Source organism: Pteronotus mesoamericanus, unplaced genomic scaffold (genome assembly GCF_021234165.1).
Source record: "Pteronotus mesoamericanus isolate MK-2021 breed Mesoamerican mustached bat unplaced genomic scaffold, CSHL_Meso_final scaffold_167, whole genome shotgun sequence".
Lineage (NCBI taxonomy): Eukaryota > Metazoa > Chordata > Mammalia > Chiroptera > Mormoopidae > Pteronotus > Pteronotus mesoamericanus.
This window is the reverse complement of record NW_026555308.1, coordinates 38297353-38323687: the sequence shown is the minus strand read 5'-3', so window position 1 is coordinate 38323687 and position 26335 is coordinate 38297353. Positions and strand designations below refer to the sequence as shown.

The 26335-nt window shown below is 37.2% G+C and overlaps 1 protein-coding gene across 8 annotated transcripts in view; it reads left to right on the top strand.

Annotated features, from left to right (window-relative positions):
• Window positions 1–25826, top strand: part of APC (APC regulator of WNT signaling pathway) — a 144629-nt gene extending 118803 nt beyond the window's left edge. For 2 of the 8 annotated variants that reach the window (XM_054589967.1, XM_054589968.1), the window contains 8 exons: window positions 1265–1340; window positions 3371–3466; window positions 4758–4811; window positions 8351–8490; window positions 9098–9175; window positions 9468–9584; window positions 13668–13882; window positions 15294–25826. In XM_054589967.1, the coding sequence (XP_054445942.1) occupies window positions 1265–1340; window positions 3371–3466; window positions 4758–4811; window positions 8351–8490; window positions 9098–9175; window positions 9468–9584; window positions 13668–13882; window positions 15294–21867 (7350 nt within the window). In that variant the 3' untranslated portion in view covers window positions 21868–25826. Of the gene's footprint in view, window positions 1–961; window positions 1341–3370; window positions 3467–4757; window positions 4812–8350; window positions 8491–9097; window positions 9176–9467; window positions 9585–13667; window positions 13883–15293 lie in introns of all 8 variants that reach the window. The other 6 variants (XM_054589963.1, XM_054589964.1, XM_054589965.1 and 3 more) reach the window with 4 other exon arrangements.
• Window positions 25827–26335: the final 509 nt, after the last annotated feature.

The following is a 26335-nucleotide window of genomic DNA, read 5'->3' as shown; positions in this document are numbered from 1 at the left end:
GATTACATCTAAGAGTAGTATGTGTTTACACATTTGGAGTTTCTCAACCTAAGCTCTATTGGCCAGATAATTCTTTGTTGCGTTGTAGTATATTTAGCAGCATCTCTGATCGGTACCCACTAGGCACCCACAGCACTTCCTCCTACAATTGAGGGGAAAAAAATGTCTCCAAGGTATTGCCAAAAGTTAAGAACCCCTGATTTATAGACATGATACATTCTTTATATAATAGCCTCTACTTTTCTGTAATAACCTTGAGCTTTAAAATGAAGTCGGTCACAGTCCAAGAGAACAGGGTACTATTTTCTGTTTCTAATCTTCTTCTAAGCAAATCCTTAGAATTTACTGTCAGAGAGTAATTGATGCTTAGCAATTGCTTTAAAAAAATACCATGTAAGAATCCCAGCCTTGTATTCTTTGTGTGATCATGGCATTCTTCTTTTTATGGCAGAGTATTTTTATATGTGTAAGGGAGAAATCTAATAGTTTTAACAATACTATTATAATAATAATCTGATGAGGATAGTGATTGCTGAAAACTAGTACTTAGTGAATAACGATTGTTGAAAAATGTTTTATATTTATTAATTATAGTTGTAGATTCAAAGAAGTAAAAATTTTTAATTGTGCAAAGAATTTAAATAGACTACATTCCTCATTGTATGTGAGTGAAATTAGTTGATTTTCATTCATTATAGTCAATGATCCAAATAAACAGCAATATAAGTATGTAAGAACCTACTTTCAGCACCATCTACTACTACTATTATTTACTCATATAAACAAATTGGTGATGATTTTATATAGATTTTGAAGTAACATTCATTACTTCATCCCGAAAAGGGTTTTTTTGTTTTTGTTTTTTAATGAGTTACAATAAATATCCCATTCATCACTTCATTGGTGTTGGCTTTTGGATATTAAAGTCATAATTTTGTTTCTAAACTCATTTGGCCCACAGGTGGAAATGGTGTATTCATTGTTGTCAATGCTTGGTACTCATGATAAGGATGATATGTCACGAACTTTGCTAGCTATGTCTAGCTCCCAAGACAGCTGTATATCCATGCGACAGTCTGGATGTCTTCCTCTCCTCATCCAGCTTTTACATGGCAATGACAAAGACTCTGTGTTGTTGGGAAATTCCCGGGGCAGTAAAGAGGCTCGGGCCAGGGCCAGTGCAGCACTCCACAACATCATTCACTCACAGCCTGATGACAAGAGAGGCAGGCGTGAAATCCGAGTCCTTCATCTTTTGGAACAGATACGAGCTTACTGTGAAACCTGTTGGGAGTGGCAGGAAGCCCACGAACAAGGCATGGACCAGGACAAAAATCCAAGTATGTTCCCTATAGTGTACATCATAGTGCATGTTACAAAGCAAATGTAAAAGTTTTTTTAAAAACTTTTTTAGTTAGTGTGCTGTCTTTATGAATAGGAAGGTGGAAATGCGTATTAGCCATCTACACTACTAACATAGTTTAAAGCTTAAGTCTAAAGCCTAAAAATAAGAAAAATTTAGGAAAGGAAAATGTTATATGCACTGTTGTGCAGCCAAAAAAAGAACAGGAAATCAAGAGAGACATATAGAGTCATAGCATAGTAGATCTAGAAAGGACTTGAGCAATTATGTTGCCCAAGTCTTTTATTTTATAGATAAAGTTTGGGAAAGTAACTCTTTCAGCTATAAGTTTTCTCAGCTATGAATGGCCAAGCCTTTATCTTCTATATTTGTGTATCACTCTACTCAATGGATACAGAGCTGTTATATCTGTTATTACTAGATCTTCATAACAACCAGGTGAAGTAGGAAGGGAAGGTACTATCATTTCCATTTTACAGACGAAGAAACTGAGGCTCAGAAAGCTAAAAGACTTTCCTGTGGCCTCACAGCTAGTAAGTAGCCAGGAACAGAAGCCAGATCTTCTGAACTCAGTGCCCTTCCTACTGCACCATCCTGCTCCAGGTGTTGGGCCCCTATTGCTGGGGGTGATCAGCCACTCAGCTCTTTGTTCAGGGAGACACCCTTGGCCACCAGCCCCTCTCCCTCAGGAGCAGGGAACATGGGAGTTGGGACCCTTGGGGACATAACTTACTTCATTCCTGTAGCAAGAACCAAAAGCAGTAAGTATATAAGGTAAGACCTTCCTTTTACCTGATAAGAACACACACACACACAGAAAGCGCTGTTCAGCCTGGTGATTTGAGAAGCAGGAGGGGAGTGATGGTGAGAACATGACCTATGAAGCACTAGGAGGTGGTGTGTGTGGGGGGGTGTCTCTCTCTCTCTCTCTCTCTCTCTCTCTCTCTCTCTCTCTCCCCCCCCCCTTAGTTAACAAAGTGAATTTATTTAAAATCTAAAAAATTTCAAGAATAAGAAAACACCCCTGGCCAGGTGGCCTCAGTTGGTTGCAGCATCATCCTGTACACCAAAAAGGTTGCGGGTTTGATCCCCAGTCAAGGCACATAACCAGGTTGCAGGTTCAATCCCCAGTCAGGGCATGTACAGAAGGCAATGAGTGGTGTTTCTCATGTTGATGTTTGTCTCTTTCTACCTCCCTCTCTCTTTCTCTCTCTCTCTCTCTCTGTCTCTCTCTTTCCCCTCCCCCCACCCTCCTCTCCTAAAAAGAAAACAGAAGAAATAGTCCTTTAGATCTGTTAAGTTACTTTACTGGGAGATTACTGTCTTCTAGATTGTTTCCTTTGGTTATTGACAATTATGTAACGACTAGCATTTTGGGTTCTTGCTAACCTCTTCTCAAAGTTAAATAGAATAAATTGATATTATTACTTTGGGAAAATACTTTTTAAATTTTATTTCAGATAAGTTTTGAAACCTTGTGCATAGTATTAAATGTGGAGGTACATTTTCTTAGATGCCTTTTCTTTATATTTTTGTTTACTATCTAATATCTGTTAAGATAATAAGTAAACTTTCTATGCTAGGTTTGTACTAGATTTCCCTACTACATTTGTATGCAGTGATGTGCTTCCAACCCACACTTAGGACAATAGTTTAAATAGAAATTATAAATAAAATCAGTTTTATACCAAAATCATTTTGTTTTTTCATATAGTAAACATAATTTTAAATTACTTGAGTTGTAACATAAACCTGCAAAGGACTTATTCTAAAAGACTTGGTTAAGGGCAGATGAGTGGTAAATATTTTTATGGAGCCAAGAAAAGCCCTTTACTTATATTTTTTTTCATGTTTGTAGTACTTATCTGTTCAGCAAGTATTTGTTGATCCATTAAACTTACACATTATGGATATTTTGGTGAGCTTTGTATATAGTTTAAGTATAATAAACATCATTGCTTTTGAGAAAACAAAGCATTATGATTTGTGTCAATTTTATTTTTTCAGTGCCAGCTCCTGTTGAACATCAGATCTGTCCTGCTGTGTGTGTTCTAATGAAACTTTCATTTGATGAAGAACATAGACATGCAATGAATGAACTTGGTAAGATAAAAATGTTTCTTAATGCCATAGAAGAATACTAAAGATTTCTTCATTGTTGAAATGGAATTTATGGCCACTAACTTCTATTACCAGCTGCTTCCTCCTTGTAACAGATGATTATACTCTGGTTTCCAGAAGAGAAAAGGTTCCAAAAAACAGAAACTGCTACCCTAACCTAACTTGGATTTTCAAAATCTCAGTCGTAAATTGGAAAAATTACTAAATGGGCCACTCCTTGCCGCTATTGCCATGGTAGACCCTGTGTGACAGTTGACAGGGAGGGAAATTTGAATTATTTTGAAACAGGAAGTTACTTCATTGTTCCTGGCTCAGTCACTTCTGATGGCCACCAAAAGGAATTATTATTAAGAATCTCATTTATCTTTGTGGTTATCAGTACTTCCCTAGATTTTCTTGATAAGCAGCATGGTATCTTTAAAACTTAAAAACTGGTTACTGTGGAAAAATGTTACGCTCCAATTTAAATCAGAAACATTAGATTAATTTTGGAAGGATTACTCTTTTAGCTATGTTTTATCACACACTGTAATCCTTATATAGCCTGCATTTGTGCACCCCATTGTTCATGTAACGGTTTTTCTTTGATTTCTAGGTTCATTTTGCACATGTGGCATTTATAAATTGCATCACGCTGAGCCATCCCATGCGAACTGGATCTCTCTAGTGGTGCCACAAGCAAGACCGTACTGAGTCCCCATCTTAGTGTAGCTGTGCCCTGGCTTTTTATGCTGTTATGTTACATTGAACTCCAGCTTCCACTTCATTTTCCTGTCACCCTCATCGTCATTCATCATTTGTCTTAAAAGTGACCAAGCCATGAGACTTAAACACAGAACCTGGACAGCCAGAACGAGTGTAGCCTCCTCAGCCATTCCTTCGGCAGGCGGTGTCCTTCTGATTTCAGGCCTGCCCTGCGGCGGTGCTTCCCTCCCACAGGCCCTAGCAGTTGGCCCACCTCACTCTCTTTCCTTCCCCCTCCACTTCCCTCCGCCTCCTGTGGAACTGACTCTAATCTTAAGAGTTCTCCTTTCCTCAGTACAGCCTCAACGTTTGTGAAAGTTTTATGTTTGGGTGGGGTTTTTAAACACTAGTAATAATGGGAAGGGGATAAAAATAATGAATAAACAAGAAATCCAATTTTAAGCCAATGCAAAGAGTTTTCTGTAAATGTCCCTGTGTTCCAATGGACTGTAGACTAGGACTGACACATTAATCATCTGAATTTCAAAGTAAAACATAGACTCAGTATTTGTTCCTCTTCCTTCCTCAGGTAGGAAGGCTCCCCGGGGCATTTCACCACAGGAGCTAGGGCAGGGGCTTTCAGGTGAGGAGCAGGATGGGGCCTCTGGGGTGTGACTGCTGGGGACAGAGCCGCAGGGGATTACCTTCTTCTCATTCCTAGCCTCCAAATTTACGCTGGAACAAAAGAAGGATCAAGGTTTGTGGGTTGTGGAGAAGTAGAGAGAGAGCACAAAGTATCTTGACTGTGAGGGATAAGGAGCAAAAGAGTCCCAAATAGGTGAGAGGAAATTCCTAAGCCCAGTCAGCTGGGACTGTCATTTGTCCACACGCGAAGATTCTACAGCTATCAGGGTCATGCAAGTTTGCTCCTCTTAGTACTGCAAGTGTTAGACTATAATATTAGTGATGTATTTATTAATTTATTAATTCTTAGCTCTGTCCCAGAAACTTTGCTAGGCACTAGATATAAAAAAAAGATTAAGACGTAGTCCTGACTTTCACGGAACTCATGGTTTATTTGCATTAATGTTTCCAGAACCAGATCATAATGGTCACTAGAGCTACTTGTCAAACCATATAGGTTCTCTGACCCTGTAGCAAGCAGGCTTAGTAAAACAGAATCTCCAGAGGGGAAACCTAGGAATAATACTTAATAAGTGACTTAGGTAATTATTCTGATCAGGAAATTTTGTGAAACACCAATCCATAGAGTATTGGTACTGAGCTCCTATTATTTAATTAAGAATGAGGCATGTCACATGGTGACTATTCTAGTCATACTAATGGTGACTATTTAAATCAAGTATACACACAAACACACCTTTAAAATTGTGTCATCTTTCTATTACCTTTTTTTTAATTAAGGATTCTGTTGATTATCACCTGAAGCTGTTGGTTCTCTACTATCTATAACATTATGAGGTACCATACTGGGTTGCATTTGCTCCATCTGGATCCCTATTTTCTAACATAGGCACTAAGAACACGCTCATTATCTTTGCATTACTTGGAAATATTCTACTTTTTCTCAGGGCAACCTATTTTTTATTCTAACAATCATGAATTTTTATCATATTTTTTATTTGCTGAAAATGTAAAGGACTTTCTCATGTATCTGGTATCCTAAATTCTATTGAATATTCTTTTTTTCTTTAGCCTCTTCTTCTTGGTTTGGTTCACGTTGGCCATGTCCTTCTTTATTTTTTTTCCCCAGAATCAAATCCTAAGATTTTTAGATCATACAAGAGTACTCAACTCTTTGCTCATTTAGTGCCTTCTTGAAATCTCTATTACAGATGCCACTACACCAGGCAGGATTTTATGTAGGCACAAAGCATAGCATGTTTTGTTTTGGTATTCATAGTTTGCTTTATAATGCTCAGCAATTGGTGATCTCATCAGCATGCAGGGCCCTATCTTCAGGTCAATTTCCTGGGTCAAAACTCTCAGTTTTTTTACTAGTACCTTCTCCTTTATCCAAGTAGCACTTGGTCAAATTCCCCAAAGGTCTGTCCTAGGCTCTCTTCCTCTCTCCCTTGGTAGTATCCTCCACTCCTTGGCTTCAGTTACAGATTTTTTCAAAGTTACATCTTAATCCAAGTTCTCTCTCCTGAGTTTTGAATAGATTATCAAACTGTTCATCTGGCATCTTCACTTGGATGGTTATACAGACATTTCTAATTCAGCTGCCACAGATGAAATTTTTATCTCTTCCACCTCCAAATCTTTCTGTCCTCTCCATGGGGTGTTGGGGAGGGGTCTTTTCCCACAAAATGGCATTCCAGTCAAGCCAGTTGCTCAGACCAGAATCTTGAAAGACATCCATGATCTTATCCCTATCTCCTACACCTAGTAACTGAGTGCTTTAATTCTGCTTCTTAAATACTTCTACATCTCAAATCTTATTTTCATTCCCAGTTCAAGCCTTCATCCTCTCTTCTGTTCTGCAGTACTTTGTCTTACTTGTCTCACAATTTCCAGTCATAACCCATTCTGCACCCTGCAACCTATGAATCTATTTAGAACACACATAAAATTACTCTCTCCTGTGCCTAAACTCCTTAGTGTGGCACATAAAGTCTTGCATGATCTGGCCTCTGTCCATTTTTGTAGCCTCATCTTACGATCTTTATGCTATATATTTCAGGCCCAGGGACCCTTGCACATGCTATTTTATCTGCCTAAAATGTCTCATTATTCCTGCCCCACGTTTTTGGATACTCCATCATCATTTAAGTCTTAACTTAAACATTATTTCCTCAAGCTTTTTCTTGATCCCCAGTCTAGGTTAAGACCATCTGTTATCTTGCCCTGAACTTACACGGTCCAACAAACTTTAGTTGTTCAGTGACTATCCTTGCATTAATCTGTAAGCTCCATAAAAACAGTCAGTGTATTTTGAGTTCACTGCTATGTATATTTTCCATCACTATTAATAGTTGGAGGAAAATTTTCCTAAATCTAATTTGGATTTTCGTTAACCAGATTAATTTTCACTATCTACACTTAAACTCATCTGTCATTTCTGCTAATCATAAAGATTCATGTGAATCTTCTATACTTAATTGCCATGGCCTAGAATTCTTGACCCAGGAGAGAACTTTGTTTTGTAGACTTTCATATTCCTCTACACAATGATCCTTCTACATTATTTGCAAAAATATTAAATGTACAGGTCCTCTCAGATTAGTGAACTGACCATTTAGACTTACAGTATCCAAGAATTGTCTCTTTACATTTATCCTCCTTTTTTTGTCTAAACCGCTTCTTTGTGACAAAACAATATTCTCATTCTGACAGTGATTAATATTGATGATGAGTAATATTTTGAATAGCCTCCATATGCATTTTTTTTTTGTTCACTCCCTCACCATTTTGCCTTGCCTCTTGTTTGTTTTTCTACTACCCCTTCCTTTATGTCTTTTTCTTCCTTATCGTTTTCCTCTTTGCTTTCCTAGTGTTGACCACTGTGGATATTGTTGAGCATACCCAGTGGTGAGGATCAAGGGGAAAGAAAATACTAAATCTTAGTATAGTTGGTATTTGACACCTGTATCAAAGAAGAATTTTTTTTAAAAAGTAGTTTTATAGTAGCAAGTTGGACAGTTCTTTTTATTAAAAAAAAAATTAAGCTTTGCCTTATGCACAGTTTCATTTATAACTTTCAATATTTCTAAGGATAATTTTTCAGAAAAGTAAAAAAATATTAAAGTAATTAGGCCACAGTGTGCAACAATGAAGAGTATAAAGCTCTAATAAAAATAAGTTACCTTTTCTGACTACATTCAGAGAACACCTAGTATTTAAAAATAGCCTTTTCTATTGTTGACAAGATACAGTGTATGTGTAGTAAAAATAGTGTAATTCTCATTTCACTCAGCAGAGCAAGGGCTGGAGAGTCAAGAAACTGGCAGAAAATGGAAAAATTGTCAGTTGTACTTCATAAATGTATTAGACAAAAGTCCTTTATAACAGTGTTTGTAGCTTATAATTCTGAAGACAAATTTAAACAATATATTCTCATTCTTGAGATTTTTTTTCCTAATATTTAAGTTATAAACTTGGTACCAGTTAGTTTTATTTTAGATTATTGTCTTTTTCCTCTTGCCCTTTTTAAATTAGGGGGACTACAGGCCATTGCAGAATTATTGCAAGTGGACTGTGAAATGTATGGGCTTACTAATGACCACTACAGTATTACATTAAGACGATATGCTGGAATGGCTTTGACAAACTTGACTTTTGGAGATGTAGCAAACAAGGTATGTTTTATAAGATCCATTTCTTAAGACATATCAGGTATGAGTTAGTTTACTTTCATATAAACTACTTTTCACTGATTTTCTTTTTGTCACTCTCCTATTAAACACTGACTAATAAAAACCTGTACTTCACATCCCACTGTATACCCTTATTCACTCGGTTGTCTTATGATTAAAAAAAGGCAAAAGATAGAACACAATAGTGAATTTACTTAATCACATTTAAAACATTCTTCCTAGGAATGAGAGCAAAAATCTGAAAATCCTGATGACCAGTGCAAATGTTACACACACGTAGTTGTATCCAAATAAGAGACCTTACTTTAAAACCCTTTGCTTCTCATTTTTTATCATTTATTCACTTTAGTTTTCCAATTTGCCAAAAGAAGAACAGATATAGCAAAGGAATAGGAGGGTATTTGTTTTTCATTTATGTAATCTGATTCTAAATCTTTTATGAGTTTTAATTAGAGTTAAAACTAATAAGGTATTAGTTTTAATTAAAATGGGACAGTTAAAACTGTATTTGAAGTTTAGTAGTCAAAAATAAAGCAAAACTTCAAGTTGCCTTGTTACTGACCCTCTGTTCCGTATCTGGTTTTTGCAGGCTACACTGTGCTCTATGAAAGGCTGCATGAGAGCACTGGTCGCCCAGCTAAAATCGGAAAGTGAGGACTTACAGCAGGTACTACTTAGAATTTCAAGTGTTTTTCTAGGATATCAGCTGCTGACTATCCTGATTTAGATTAATTTAAGCTGTGGCTCAGTATTTGGTATCTCATGTTTAAATTACAGTTACATTAACTCCAGAATAAAGGATAATAATTTTTTTGTAGGAATTCCTTTGGGTACCATATTGCGATTTGAGAGGAATTTCTTAATAGATTTCTACTCTTACCTCTCGCATTAAAAACAGAAAATACAACTAGTACAAATTATTTTATATACAAATATTCTAAAATTGAATTCATTTGCAGGTTATTGCAAGTGTTTTGAGGAATTTGTCTTGGAGAGCAGATGTAAATAGTAAAAAGACATTGCGTGAAGTTGGAAGTGTGAAAGCATTGATGGAATGTGCTTTGGAAGTCAAAAAGGTACCTTTGAAAACATTTAGTACTGTAACATGATTTCACCGTGGGATACTTTTTGCCCCTCTCCCGCCATTGAGAGTCCCTTATTCCTGACCAACTCCTGAAGTATTATCTTACCAACTCCTAAAGTATTCATCTGCAAAACATGGCACTGTGGTCTAGTGTAAGTCAGGGTTTCTCAGATTCGGCACTATTGACATACTGGCCCAGATAATTCTTTGGGGGAACTGACCTGTGCTTTATAGGATGTTGAGCAGCATTCCTAGCCCTTGCTCACTAGAGTCAGTACACTCTCCCCTCAGTTGTGACAGTCAAAAATGTCTCCAGAGATTACCAAAGTCCCCCAGAAGGGAGAAGGGACAGAATCACCACCACTTGAGAATCACTGGTATAAGTGTTGCCTCTGTGCTCTTAAGATCTGAATCCCCTGAAGTTGTCAAATTTTCATGGTCAGCTTATCAAGAGGTGATCAGACTCAAGAGTGAGGAATCTCCAAATAATTTGTTTATAAAAGGAAATATGTCTAGGTGGAATATCTATTTCACAAAGTAAGCTTTTTTTTGTTTGTTTGTTTTAATTAAACTTGAAATTTGGGAGGGACTAAGCAAGTCGTATTAGCCAATCCACGTTTCCTTTTGCCCAACCAGTCCTAGAACTACGGTCTCCTTTCTTTTTTTCTTTAAAGTTTTCAGGGAAGGCAAAAAGCTTTGTTTATTGTTTGTTTGTTTATGTATTTTGCTAAATTATTTTATAGCTGGAAAACCCAATAAAATCAACTGAAAGTTACTAGAAATAAGAAACTTATTTAAGTAACTGGTTATAAAGGTAATATGCTGTATTCAAATATACTTAAGGTCTGCATAAAGATAGCTTTAAAACACTACTGAATTGGCAGAACACTTGTACTGTTGCTGCAGAAAAGAAAATATTTGAATGGCCAATAAGCACTTTAAAATATATTCAACCATATTAGTCATCAGGAAAATTATAAACGAAAACTACAGTGAGATGCCATTACACATGGTATATTGGTTAAAATTTAAAGATTGACCAAGTGTTGTTAAGAATGTTGAACAGCTGGAATTCTCATGCACTGCTGATGAGAATGTAAAATGGTATAACCACTTTGGAAAACATTTGTCAGTGTTTTAAAAAGTTAAACATAGTACCTGCCTTACAACATAGACATTTTGTTCCTTAAATATTTACCCAGGAGGAACAAAAATTTACATTCACACAAAGGCTTACACGCAGATGTTCACAATAACATTATTTCTAGTAGCCAAAAACTAAAAATAACTAATGTCCATCAACAGTTGACTGGGTAAACAAATTATGGAATATCCAAAATGGAATACTATTTGGCTATAAAAAGAATGACCTATTCGTGCAATAATCCTTAAGGACAGAAAACATATCAGTAGTTGCCTGGGTTTGGGGGTTTATTACAAGGAGTTACTAGGAAATTTGGGGGGATGAAATAAATGTTTGTTATCTTCGTTGCTGATGGTTTCATGGTATACGTATACATCAAAAGTGATCAGATTGCACACTTGAAATATGTGCAGTTTATTCTCTAGGTATACCTCAATAAAGTTATACAAAAAAAATGGTATTGTATATACTTTAAGACTCCTAATATAATCAAACCTGCCTATTTTCAGAAAGATTTAATGGTTTGTATGTATTATGGGAACTTGTACTGCTGCTGAATAGCTCATGACTTTATTACCTCTACAGGACCTTAAAGATTTGCATACAAACTAATTGCTACTAATTGCTAGAAAGCTAGGTTAAAAAAAAAAATCCTACTGGGGAAAATAAAAGAAGATTATAGTAAATGGAAAGACATACTCTGTTCTTATAAAGGAAGAGTAGTATTTTAAAGTTCATTTCTCCTGAAAGTCATATATAAATTTCAAATGCACGTCCAATCTTGGATACAACTAGCCATTAGAAACTTATAATACCCCATTCTGGTTTGGGCCTGCTTCTGGTTAGCAGTGTTAAAATTGATTCGTTCCCTCTTTTTCTACATTCAGTGAAACAGTCATGAACATTCTCTTTCTTAGTTCATCATCTTTTCCTCAGCTTCATTTACTACTAAAGACCGAGAGCATCAGAACTACCTTCCATGGTTGTCATACATTGGGTCATTTTAACTTCATTCAGCTAACTCTTCTCCATAATGCAACCTGTCCTTTACCTGCAGTCTGTGCCCCAGGTGTTGCTGCTCACTCCAAGATGTTGGTCCCTTACTATTGTCTTCTGTATCTTCTCTACTGAATAGAGAAAAGAAAGCCTTTTATGTTTCAACTGTCTGTAGGAAACCCAATATTTTGAAAATTTAAAAGAAAATTCTGTTACTTCTAATTCCTTCAGTCTCTCTTTTTTCTTGTAATAACCAAGACCCTGAACAGTAACTTGCTCCATTTCTTAGCTGGTATACCTTCTTCAGTCCCTCTTAATTTTGCTTCTAACAAAATCTAGATTTATACATTAACTTGGGTTTTTATTGTCTACCTACACATATATTTGATACTTTTTGATGACACATCTTATTGAAGCTTCTCCCTTTGTTTTAACCACGTGTACTTTCAGCCTCTAACCATTTCTTTGTTTCCCATAATTCTAATTGTAAAGCTTCTTTGAAACACAACTCTCATCCCTCTACAGGTCATCTTGTAGAGAGCAACTTCTATCTTCCTACTTTCAACCCTCCCTCTGGGCCAGTTGCAGTATAAAAGCTCACTTCTCTAAATATTTGCTGTTTTTTTCTGTTCTCAGGATATTTTGAATGTCCCACCTTTATGTCAAGCATAAAATTGATTGGTGAAAGCACTTCATCCCTGCCTTTTCATAAATAGTACCTAAACTTGTTCCTGGGTGGTTTCACTCATTTCATGTCCTGGTGAAGAGAACACCGTGGCTAGTTATTGGATTAGACCCAACATGTTTACTCTGACGTTTAATACCTTCTTTGGCCTCTCTGACCTTAATTCGCACTAGTCCCCAGCATGGACTTAGATCTCTCCGTCTTCCCTGTGTTCTTCAATCCTCCCTTGCTGATGCCCTCTTACATGACCTTCCTCATTCTAATTCCCCTGTCAGGAGAAACTGTCTCTGAGTGTACAGGTCTTCTACTAAGCTACTCTCCTCCATGAAATATTTTCTTTGATTAAATTTAGATGGCAACTTTCTGTCCTTTAGAGTACTTCCTTTCATTGAAGTGTGGTTTTGCGTCTTTTTCTCACCAAAGTAAATTGTTGGCACCTTCAACCGGGTGTCAGTTTGCTATGTTTGTATCCTCTGGAGCTCCTCTAATTGTGATAGCCACAGAGTAGATTTATAATGAGTGTTTATTCCTTGATTGATTTGTAGTAAAAAGGAAAGGCTGGCATCAGGGTCATGGCAGGTTTTGACCAAATATCTTGAACTGTAAATACAGAGTGTTTCTGTAGCAGTTACATTGTGACAGTTTACTATGGTATTGTATACCAGGGAGTTCTGGTTTTGAAATTATTGTGTTTCTTTGGGAGTTTGAAGAATTGGAGTTTTTCCATTGTGCTTTCTTTTTAATAAGTTGCATTGTTACATTTGAATCAACTACATGTAAATATATGTGTTTTATACAAACAAAATATGGTACATACTGCTCTGCAACTTGCTCTTTTCACTTAGCCCTTCTTAGATATATTTCCATATCAGCATATAGAGGGGTTTTTTTGTAGTTTCTGTTATCCTCATAATGTTATCTTTTCAGCATGTATGTCACTTCTGTTCATATTCTAATAAGCTCTTGTAAGATGTGTATGTGCCATCTAAACACTTAGGATAGTTTTCAGAAAGATTATTGGATTAATACTGTGTTCTGTGTATTTTACGAGGATCCCAGTGACTTAAGTTCCATTTGTTATTTTAATGAAAGTTTTTCTAAAATGAGGAATTCCTAATACTTTACCAGTGAGGGGTGAGCAGCAAGGGAAATTTAAAAAAATAATAATTTACTCAACAGAAGTAAACATAGAAGTTATGAGAGACAAGTTCCAGCTCTAATTAGATGACATGTAATTTGTTTCTTAATAGGAATCAACCCTTAAAAGTGTATTGAGTGCCTTATGGAATTTGTCAGCACATTGCACTGAGAATAAAGCCGATATATGTGCTGTAGATGGTGCACTAGCATTTTTGGTTGGCACTCTCACTTACCGGAGCCAGACAAATACTTTAGCCATTATTGAAAGTGGAGGTGGGATATTACGGAATGTGTCCAGCTTAATAGCTACAAATGAGGACCACAGGTAAATACAGTTTTATATTACTTTGAAATAAAATAGTGTAGAATTCGTTTCCTCAAAAAGATCCATTGGTTTTGTGTAATTATGCAAGTTCTAAGCCAAACTAGTTATTATAGTGAAAAGAAAAGTAGTAATTTCTAATTTACTCAGTATATTCTAATAAAAGTTCATTGTATCATACAGATGTCTAGAAATGGACAAATGATAGCTGAGAGGTAGAACTCATAGGTAGAGAAAAAAAAAGTCACAAAAACAAATCCTATAGATATGATCCAACAGTACAGCGGTTTACATTTTTCTAATAGTGTTTTAATATCAATAATCATATTATTTAGCCAGCAGCCTTTCACCCAGTCAGCTAGAGTTTGTGATACCTAACAGAGCACCTCAGATAGAGGGCATATATTTTTAGAACTTGGGCTCTGTAGTATGCAAACAGAAATATGAATATGAATATCTTCCACAACATATTCATTTTATTCACTGTTCTTCCTCACTCATTTTCAAAAAGACCATGTGGTACTTTTAGTAAAAGAACCTGTAAAGAATACAAACATCTTTAAGTTTTTGATGTATAAATTATAAGCCACATAGCCCTTTCTGCTATGCAAAGATGACTTTTTAAACTCAGTAAGCACTCAGGTGTCTACTTAACTGCTGAGGAAAGACCACCTTGTTAAAGCTTATTGTACACCCTTGCCAATCAGTTTTAAAGTCTACTAAAACAGAATATGTTGCCCTTAACTTCAGTTTACCCTGCACTAAGCAAGCTGTAGCTCTTCAATTCCCAAAGTTCATTGCGTTGATTCTCAATCTGTGTTTTTATAGTTAAAAATGTATTGAAAACATTTTTTTACTTTATATTTAGAAATAATGACTATACACACAGTTTGCCAGAGAACACTTATAAAGGGGGTGGCAGTATCACAGAACCGTGCCAGAGACATAAGTGATTGTCTGAAAGTCAGTTTGCTAATCTAGGCACTTGCAGCATGCTCCTTAACTACAGAAACATGTACTGGTTGATTATATTGCCCAGAGTCCCTTTCAGCATTATACATTTATAGTCCTTAAATTGAGAAACTCTGTCACTGTGTAAATAAAATAAATGTGTCTGCTGAAGAAAAAATTTAAAAAGCTATCAGGTCAGAATAGGAAATGGAGAATAGATTAAAATGAACATTGTACTTCTTTTAGTCTGACAGAGGAGTACTTTAAAACAATAAACCTTAAATAAACTAAGACCAGAAGGAGATGTGAAATGCTTGGAATTTATAGTATAATTTGGTACAATTTTATTATGCCTATTTTAGTAGTTATCTTTAGATTTAAATTTGTTTCCTATCCTTTTATTTGTTGTTACTACAAACAGATTTTTTTTTATCTTAATTTCATGATCTTATTTTTATTTCAGGCAAATCCTAAGAGAGAACAATTGCCTGCAAACCTTACTACAACACTTAAAATCTCACAGTTTGACAATAGTCAGTAATGCATGCGGAACCTTGTGGAATCTCTCAGCAAGAAATCCTAAAGACCAGGAGGCATTATGGGACATGGGGGCAGTCAGCATGCTCAAGAACCTCATCCATTCAAAGCACAAAATGATTGCTATGGGAAGTGCTGCAGCTTTAAGGAATCTCATGGCAAATAGACCCGCAAAGTATAAAGATGCCAATATTATGTCTCCTGGTTCAAGCTTGCCATCTCTTCATGTCAGAAAACAAAAAGCTCTGGAAGCAGAATTAGATGCTCAGCACTTATCAGAAACTTTTGACAATATTGACAACTTAAGTCCCAAGACATCTCACCGTAGTAAGCAAAGACACAAGCAAAATCTTTATGGTGACTATGTTTTTGACGCCAATCGACATGATGATAATAGGTCAGACAATTTTAATACTGGAAACATGACAGTCCTTTCACCATATTTAAATACTACAGTGTTGCCCAGCTCCTCTTCATCAAGAGGAAGTTTAGATAGTTCTCGTTCTGAAAAAGATAGAAGTTTAGAGAGAGAACGAGGAATTAGCCTAAGCAACTACCACCCAGCAACAGAAAATCCAGGAACCTCTTCAAAGCGAGGTTTGCAGATTTCCACCACTGCAGCTCAGATTGCCAAAGTCATGGAAGAGGTGTCAGCCATTCACACCTCTCAGGAAGACAGAAGTTCTGGATCTACCACCGAATTACATTGTGGGCCAGATGAGAGGAATGCACTAAGAAGAAGCTCTACTGCTCACACACATTCAAACACTTACAACTTTACAAAGTCAGAAAATTCAAATAGGACGTGTTCAATGCCTTATGCCAAATTGGAATATAAGAGATCTTCAAATGATAGTTTAAATAGTGTTAGCAGTAGTGATGGTTACGGTAAAAGAGGTCAAATGAAACCTTCGATTGAATCCTATTCTGAAGATGATGAAAGTAAATGTTGCAGCTATGGCCAATATCCAGCTGACCTAGCCCATAAAATACACAGTGCAAATCATATGGATGATAATGATGGAGAACTAGACACACCAATAAATTACAGTCTTAAGTATTCAGATGAGCAATTGAACTCTGGAAGGCAAAGTCCTTCACAGAATGAAAGATGGGCAAGACCCAAACATATAATAGAAGATGAAATGAAACACAGTGAGCAAAGACAATCAAGGAGTCAAAGCACAACTTACCCTGTATATACTGAGAGCACTGATGATAAACACCTCAAGTTTCAACCACATTTTGGACAGCAAGAATGTGTTTCCCCATATAGGTCAAGAGGAGGAAATGGTTCAGAAACAAATCGAGTAGGTTCTAATCATGGCATTAATCAAAATGTAAACCAGTCTTTGTGTCAGGAAGATGACTATGAAGATGATAAGCCAACCAACTATAGTGAACGTTACTCTGAGGAAGAACAGCATGAAGAAGAGAGACCAACAAACTATAGCATTAAATATAATGAAGAAAAACATCATGTGGATCAACCTATTGATTATAGCTTAAAATACTCCACAGACATTCCTTCCTCACAGAAACCATCATTTTCGTTCTCAAAGAGTTCCTCTGGACAAAGCACTAAACCTGAACACATCTCTACAAGCAATGAGAATACATCCACACCTTCATCTAATGCCAAGAGGCAGAATCAGCTCCATCCCAGTTCAGCACAAAGTAGAAGTGGTCAGTCTCAAAAAGCCACCTCTTGCAAAGTTACTTCTATCAACCAAGAGACAATACAGACTTACTGTGTAGAAGATACCCCAATATGTTTTTCAAGGTGTAGTTCATTATCATCTTTGTCATCAGCTGAAGATGAAATAGGATGTGATCAGACAACACAAGAAACAGATTCTGCTAATACGCTACAGGTAGCAGAAATAAAAGAAAACAGTGGAACTAGATCAACTGAGGGTCCAGTGAGTGAAGTTCCAACAGTGTCACAGCACATTAGAACCAAATCCAACAGACTCCCAGCTTCTGGTTTATCTTCAGAATCGGCCAGGCACAAAGCTGTTGAACTTTCTTCAGGGGCCAAATCTCCATCAAAAAGTGGTGCCCAGACACCTAAAAGTCCACCAGAGCACTATGTTCAGGAGACTCCACTCATGTTTAGCAGATGTACTTCTGTCAGTTCACTTGATAGTTTTGAGAGCCGTTCAATTGCCAGCTCTGTTCAAAGTGAACCCTGCAGTGGAATGGTAAGTGGCATTATAAGCCCCAGTGACCTTCCAGATAGCCCTGGGCAAACCATGCCACCAAGCAGAAGTAAAACACCTCCTCCTCCGCCGCCGCCTCCTCAAGCAGTTCAGGCTAAACAAGAGTTAACTAAAAATAAAGTACCTAATGCTGAGAAGAGAGAAAGTGGACCTAAGCAAGCTGCTGTAAATGCTGCAGTTCAGAGGGTCCAGGTTCTTCCAGATGCTGATACTTTATTACATTTTGCCACAGAAAGTACTCCAGATGGATTTTCCTGTTCATCTAGCCTGAGTGCACTGAGCCTTGATGAGCCGTTTATACAGAAAGATGTGGAATTACGAATAATGCCTCCAGTTCAGGAAAATGACAATGCGAATGAAACAGAATCTGAGCAGCCTGAAGAAGCAAATGAAAATCAGGAAAAAGAGGCAGAGAAACCTGATTCTGGAAAAGATCTATTAGATGATTCAGATGATGATGATATTGAAATACTAGAAGAATGTATTATTTCTGCCATGCCAACAAAATCTTCACGCAAAGCCAAAAAGCCAGCCCAGAGTGCTTCAAAATTACCTCCACCTGTAGCAAGGAAACCAAGTCAACTGCCAGTGTACAAACTTTTGCCCTCACAAAATAGGATACAAGCACAAAAGCATGTTAGTTTTACACCAGGAGATGACATGCCACGGGTATATTGTGTAGAAGGGACACCTATAAACTTTTCCACAGCTACATCTCTAAGTGATCTAACAATAGAATCCCCTCCAAATGAGTTAGCTGCCGGAGAAGGGGTTAGAGCAGGGGCACAGACAGGTGAATTTGAAAAACGAGATACCATTCCTACAGAAGGCAGAAGTACAGATGAGGCTCAAAGAGGGAAACCATCATCTATAGCTATACCTGAATTGGATGATAGTAAAACAGAAGAAGGTGATATTCTTGCAGAATGCATTAATTCTGCTATGCCTAAAGGAAAAAGTCACAAACCGTTCCGTGTGAAAAAGATAATGGACCAGGTCCAACAAGCATCTATGTCTTCATCTGGAACTAACAAGAATCAATTAGATGGTAAGAAGAAGAAACCTACTTCACCAGTAAAGCCTATGCCACAAAACACTGAATACAGGACACGTGTAAAAAAAAATACAGATTCAAAAAATAATTTAAATGCTGAAAGAACTTTTTCAGATAATAAAGATTCAAAGAAACAGAACTTGAAAAATAATTCCAAGGACTTAAATGATAAGCTACCAAACAATGAAGATCGGGTCAGAGGAAGTTTTACTTTTGATTCACCTCATCATTACACACCTATTGAAGGAACTCCATACTGTTTTTCACGAAATGATTCTTTGAGTTCTCTAGATTTTGATGATGATGATATTGATCTTTCCAGGGAAAAGGCTGAACTAAGAAAGGGAAAAGACAATAAGGAATCTGAAGCTAAAGTTACCAGTCACACAGAACTAACCTCCAGCCAACAATCAGGTAATAAGACACAGACAGTTACAAAACATCCAATGAGTCGAGGACAGTCTAATAAACCCATGCTACAGAAGCAACCCACTTTTCCCCAGTCCAAAGACATACCAGACAGAGGGGCAGCAACTGATGAAAAATTACAGAATTTTGCTATTGAAAATACTCCAGTTTGCTTTTCTCGAAATTCCTCTCTAAGTTCTCTTAGTGACATTGATCAAGAAAACAACAACAAAGAAAATGAACCTATCAAGGAGACAGAGCCCCCTGACCCACAGGGAGAACCAAGTAAACCTCAGGCATTAGGTTATGCTCCTAAATCATTTCACGTTGAAGATACCCCTGTTTGTTTCTCAAGAAACAGTTCTCTCAGTTCCCTCAGTATTGACTCTGAAGATGACCTGTTGCAGGAATGTATAAGTTCTGCCATGCCAAAAAAGAAGAAGCCTTCAAGGCTCAAGAGTGATAATGAAAAGCATAGCCCCAGAAACATGGGTGGCATATTAGCAGAAGATTTGACACTTGATTTGAAAGATGTACAGAGACCAGATTCAGAACATGGTTTATCCCCTGATTCAGAAAATTTTGATTGGAAAGCCATTCAGGAAGGTGCAAATTCCATAGTAAGTAGTTTGCATCAGGCTGCTGCTGCATGTTTATCTAGACAAGCTTCATCTGATTCAGATTCCATCCTTTCACTGAAATCGGGAATCTCTCTGGGATCCCCATTTCATCTTACTCCTGACCAGGAAGAAAAACCCTTTACAAATAATAAAGGCCCACGAATTCTGAAGCCTGGGGAGAAAAGTACATTGGAATCTAAAAAGATGGAATCTGAAAACAAAGGAATCAAAGGAGGGAAAAAAGTTTATAAGAGTTTGATTACTGGGAAAGTTCGATCTAATTCTGAAGTTTCAAGCCAATTGAAACAGCCCCTTCAAGCAAACATGCCTTCAATCTCTCGAGGTAGGACAATGATTCACATTCCAGGAGTTCGAAATAGCTCTTCAAGTACAAGTCCAGTTTCTAAAAAAGGCCCACCCCTTAAGACTCCAGCCTCCAAAAGCCCTAGTGAAGGTCAGACTGCCACCACTTCTCCTAGAGGAGCCAAGCCATCAGTGAAGTCAGAATTAAGCCCTGTTACCAGGCAGACATCTCAACAGGCTGGGTCAAATAAAGGACATTCTAGATCAGGATCTAGAGATTCCACTCCTTCAAGACCTGCCCAGCAACCATTAAGTAGACCTATGCAATCTCCAGGGCGAAATTCAATTTCTCCTGGTAGAAATGGAATAAGTCCTCCCAACAAATTATCTCAACTGCCAAGGACGTCATCCCCTAGTACTGCTTCAACCAAGTCCTCGGGTTCTGGGAAAATGTCCTACACATCTCCAGGCAGACAGATGAGTCAGCAGAACCTTACCAAGCAAACAGGTTTATCCAAGAACGGCAATAGTATCCCAAGAAGTGAGTCTGCCTCCAAAGGACTAAATCAGATGAATAATAGCAATGGAGCCAATAAAAAGGTAGAGCTTTCTAGAATGTCTTCAACTAAATCAAGTGGAAGTGAATCTGATAGGTCAGAGAGACCTGTATTAGTACGCCAGTCAACTTTCATCAAAGAAGCTCCAAGCCCAACCCTAAGGAGAAAATTGGAGGAATCTGCTTCATTTGAATCTCTTTCTCCATCTTCTAGACCAGATTCTCCCACTAGGTCCCAGGCACAGACTCCAGTTTTAAGTCCTTCTCTTCCTGATATGTCTCTATCCACACATTCATCTGTTCAGGCTGGGGGATGGCGAAAACTACCCCCTAATCTCAGTCCCACCATAGAGTATAATGATGGAAGACCAGCAAAGCGCCATGATATAGCACGCTCCCATTCTGAAAGTCCTTCCAGACTTCCAATTAATAGGTCAGGAACTTGGAAACGTGAGCACAGCAAGCATTCATCATCCCTTCCTCGAGTAAGCACTTGGAGAAGAACTGGAAGTTCATCCTCAATTCTTTCTGCTTCATCAGAATCCAGTGAAAAAGCAAAAAGTGAGGATGAAAAACATGTGAACTGTATTTCAGGAACCAAGCAAACTAAAGAAAACCAAGGATCTACTAAAGGAACATGGAGAAAAATAAAAGAAAGTGAAATTTCTCCCACAAATTGTAATTCTCCGGCCACTTCCTCAGGTGCTGCAAATGGTGCTGAATCAAAGACTTTAATTTATCAAATGGCACCTGCTGTTTCTAAAACAGAGGATGTTTGGGTGAGAATTGAGGACTGTCCCATTAACAACCCTAGGTCCGGAAGGTCCCCCACAGGAAATACTCCCCCAGTGATTGACAGTGCTTCAGAAAAGGGAAATCCAAACACTAAAGATTCAAAGGATAATCAGGGAAAACAACATATGGGCAATGGCAGTGGTCCCATGCGTGCCATGGGTTTGGAAAACCGCCTGAACTCCTTTATTCAGGTAGATGCCCCAGACCAAAAAGGAAGTGAGGCAAAACCGGGACAAAGTAATCCTGTCCCTGCATCAGAGACTAATGAAAGTTCAATAGCTGAGCGTACCCCATTCGGTTCTAGCAGCTCAAGCAAACACAGTTCACCTAGTGGGACTGTTGCTGCCAGAGTGACTCCTTTTAATTACAACCCAAGCCCTAGGAAAAGCAGTGCAGATAGCACTTCAGCCCGGCCATCTCAGATCCCGACGCCAGTGAATAACAACACAAAGAAACGAGATTCAAAAACTGACAACACCGAATCCAGTGGAACTCAAAGTCCTAAGCGCCATTCTGGGTCTTACCTTGTGACGTCTGTTTAAACAGCTTAATTAATGAAATTAAGAAAAGTATGTGTTAATTACAACTGCTATGTAGAAATTTTGTTTCAAACGAAACTTTAAAAGACTGAAAAATTTTGTAAATAGGTTTGATTATTGTTAGAGCGTTTTTGTTCTGGAAGCCATATTTGATAGTATACTTTGTCTTCACTGGTCATATTTTGGGAGGCAATCTCAATAGTTAGGAAGAAAATGGTAAAGCCAAGTATATTTGTACAGTATGTTTTACATGTATTTAAGTAGCATCCCATCTCATCATCCTTTAATTATTGCTTGTCTTAAAATAATGAACACTACAGATAGAAGATATGATATATTGCTGTTATCAATCATTTCTAGATTATAAACTGACTAAACTTACATCAGGGAGAAATTGGTATTTATGCAAAAAAAAATGCTGTTTTAGTCCTTGTGAGTCCATCTAACATCATAATTAATCATGTGGCTGTGAAATTCACAGTAATATGGTTCCCAATGAACAAGTTTACCTAGCTTGCTTTGCTTTACTGCATGAATGAAACTGATGGTTCAATTAACAGTTCTGTGGTCACATGATGTGCATTAGATAGCTACAGTGTAACAATTTACACTCTTGTGCTCAAAAAAATATATATATATGTGTTCATTGTAAAACATTGAATGAAACTATTTTACCTGAACTAGATTTTATCTGAAAGTAGGTAGAATTTTTGCTATGCTGTAACTTGTTGTATATTCTGGTATTTGAGGTGAGATGGCTGCTCTTTTATTAATGAGACATGAATTGTGTCTCAACAGAAACTAAATGAACATTTCAGAATAAATTATTGCTGTATGTTAACTGTTAATGAAATTGGTATTTGTTTGAAAGGTCTTACCACATTTGTATTAATAATTGTCAAAAGGGCCTCTTTTAAAAGCTTATATAAATTTTTTTCTTCAAATTCTATGCATTAAGAGTAAAATTCCTCCTACTGTAATAAAAACAATTGAAGCTGACTGTTGGCATTTAACCATTCCATGCATTGGCACTTAACCATTCCTGAAATTTGTTTTTCCTAATATGTGATTAGCACTTTCTAATGTTTAATAGATTTCCACTTTATGTTGTTTTTCTTACTCCACTGGAGTTGATATAAAACAAATTAATACCAATGTAAATTGCCTAGCATAGACTAGGCTTTGAACATAATAGGCCCACGTCGAATATTTCTTTTTTCTTAATACAATTCTGTACTTGAAAAATTGATTATTCTTAGGTATATGTAGTCTCTTCCAAGCCTGTCTTGGAATGTAACGGTCTTGTTCCTTCATCTTCTCCCTGTTGCTACTGGGTCTGGAATGAACACCTTTTATCACCCTATGTGTTATGGCAGAATTCCAGCGACCAAGAAAAATCAGCACATGGCCATGTTCAGAAAATGCAGGTCACATGGAACCTTGAAGGTAGACGTAATACCATTAGGATATTCAAAAGACTAAAGCCCCCTGCCTGTTGAGGAAAACTTTGTTTTTTGACAGGTAGAGTTGTGGGGTAGATGTGTTCTAGTGCCCCCCTTCCTGACATGGCAGGGAGAATCCTCTTCATGAAGGAAGACCAACTGATACATTTGTTAACAAAGATAACTTCCCAGCATTTGTTCTAAAAGATCAGAGGGTACAGAAGATGATAAATACATTTGTTGAATATGTGAAACTTTATTTTTAATAAAAGTCATGCATTCTGCATTTGGAGAAGGGAAAAGATATTTAGGTATGGCGGGGCACTGGGAAAAGGCTGAGGAGGAGTAAGCACATCTAGTGCCCTTGAAGTCACGCCATGCAGTTAGTTAACTAGCCCTTGCCTGTATTTATTATGTACAGGTAATGAGGCTGATTTTTTTTAAAAATAAAATATGCCAGTAAATAAAGTGCTATGATTAAAAGTAAGGCATTTGATTCCACAATCCATAGTCTTCACTGCACCACTTTGCAAACACCTCGTTCTACTGCTCTTTGGACTATATCTACATTTAAATTTTTGCCAAATTTTATCTGAATTAAATAGTTGCGAATAGTAATAGTAATTTATTCTATTGTATTTTTGTCAGTCTGCCTTATCCAATATGGATATGTGCATATAGGTCATATTTCTTTCCTCTTTTAGTCCTGATTTTCTATTTGTTCTAAATTATTGCATGCCAGTTTTTATAAACCACTTCGAATACTTTTATGGAAAGAGATGGGATGTAAGGCAATTAAAATTAAATTGCCCTTTTCAAGTAAGGAAGAAAAATTGTCTTTTTCAAGTAAAGCAAAATATTATCAATGCTGAAATGAAAAGAAGGGTGCCTTCCACATGCCAGAAAACTCAGGAATTCCTGTAGGCGACACGTACTGGGAGAATGGCCAATCAGTCTGTGTTGCTCTTTGAGACCCTCTAGTTAGAGAATTAGTAAAGGGGCAAATCTCAGTTCTACTTTTAGAAGTTCACAAGGTGCTGCCATAACACCAGGTATTCCCAGTTTATGCTTGTTAACTTCAGTGGCATACTGAGCTCAGTGCTGGGGATTTGTTAAGAGTTGTGATACCTGTTGAGAAAAAATACCTAGCTTTGGACTGCAGCGAACAAGGAAGTGGTTTTCAAGTAAGTGCATTTGAATCCCCAGAAGTGCTTATTAAAACAGCTGGACCATATTCCCATAGTTTCTGATTCTGAGTGGGATCTAAGAATTTGCAGTCTAACAGTTTGCAGGTGATGATGCTGGTCTGGAACCACACTTGGAGAATGACTGCCCTATGTTATCACAAGGAAGCCTTTTGAACGATTACGTTTGGTTCTAGTTGTTCCTCTCAACAACTGGACCTTAAATCTGGCCATTATAACAACAAATAAACTTCCCTCTCCTTTAAGAATCAAAGACTTGAATGTTGAGCTATGCAATCTGATATAGCCCATCTCAACTCCCAATAGTGAACAAATTTACCAGACGTGAATGAACAGGTAATTTTAAAGATGACTGAATCTGAGGGATCAGCTAACTGTTCCTGCTGAAACAGTTATTGTAAAGGCAGTAATTTAAGCAATTATCTAAGTCAGATTTGTGTTAAGAAGGGACTATGAAAAGACTGAAATGGGGGAAGGTTGATTTCGGATGAAAGGAAAATGTGCCCAATTTGTTGATATACAGTGGGAGTGATAACCAATCAACTATGGCAAATCATTGGTATTTGAGAATAAACTATACAAGTTACCAGGGCATTAAAAGGAAAGTTAACGGGGGAAATAATAAAATTCTAAAAAAGGCCCATCAGAATCAAATAGTACCGTAAGTACAGTGAAGAAATACTGACAAAATGCAGATCATGTTATCACAAGATTAAGTGAAAGGATGAGTCTGTTGCTGAGGATGGGAGCCAGTTGCACTATGTCTGAATTTATGTTATCACTGGGTTTCTTTGTATCTAAGTAATAGAGTGCCAGAAATACAAACTATATTGAGTAGTCATATCATTAAAATTTACCAAACTAAAGTAATTTTTCAAGAGTCATGGTGGCTGAAATAGAATATATAAATTATTTTTTAATTTCTAATAAGCATATGTTCCTCATTATACTGGCTTGAAAATACTGCTTTGTAGTGTTGAGACCTATGGACTTTGACTCCTGTAAACACCAGGTCATTTTCTTGCCATTCTCCTAACTCTGTTCTGTGGTCTATAAAACTATATTCTGGTTTTTGTTGGGCCATTGATACTTCTTTCAACCTGTATGTTCTATGTATAATATTGTTCTTGGTGCTAAATATACTTACTTTCCTCTGATATTCAGGATAATTCTCTATATTTGTGACTATTAGCTCATTTTCTTGAAGTTACGTGATTGTTACTATTTTTAAATTAAAAATACTCATAATGTCTACTAATGAAGGTGACCCTTGAATATAAAGCAGCACTAGTGAAAAATAACTATTGAGAACAGTGTCAGACATTACCTGCTCCACTTATACCACCTTTGGGAATCCAAACACTTAGCCTCACTAATTGGTCACTGAACCATGTACCCAGTTTTTCCCCCTGACATAGGGGAGACTCATCATCAACTGACCAGTGATCAAATACTTATATGGCCTGATTTTTTTAAAAAAAAGATTGGGCCAATCAATTTGAAGTAAGAGTCAAAAAGGAAATTTCTGGTTGGTGACAGAGGACTGGAACTGAAAGATCTTAACAGAGTTAAGGCTGAGGTTATTATGTATGATTGGCATCATGAAGCTAAAACTAAGGGAAAACCAGCCAGCAGAGAAAGAGAAGTGTACATGGGAGGGAAGCAGAGAGCAAGTGAAAGATGAGTGTCACTAGATCCTGGTGTTACCGTCCTTGCAATTCCTGAGATCTAGTTCTACTTTTCCTTGTGTTTGAGGGTATTTGTGAACTTCTAACCCAACTTTGTTCCTGAAGTAACTTTGAACTAAGAGAAAACTGTACAGGG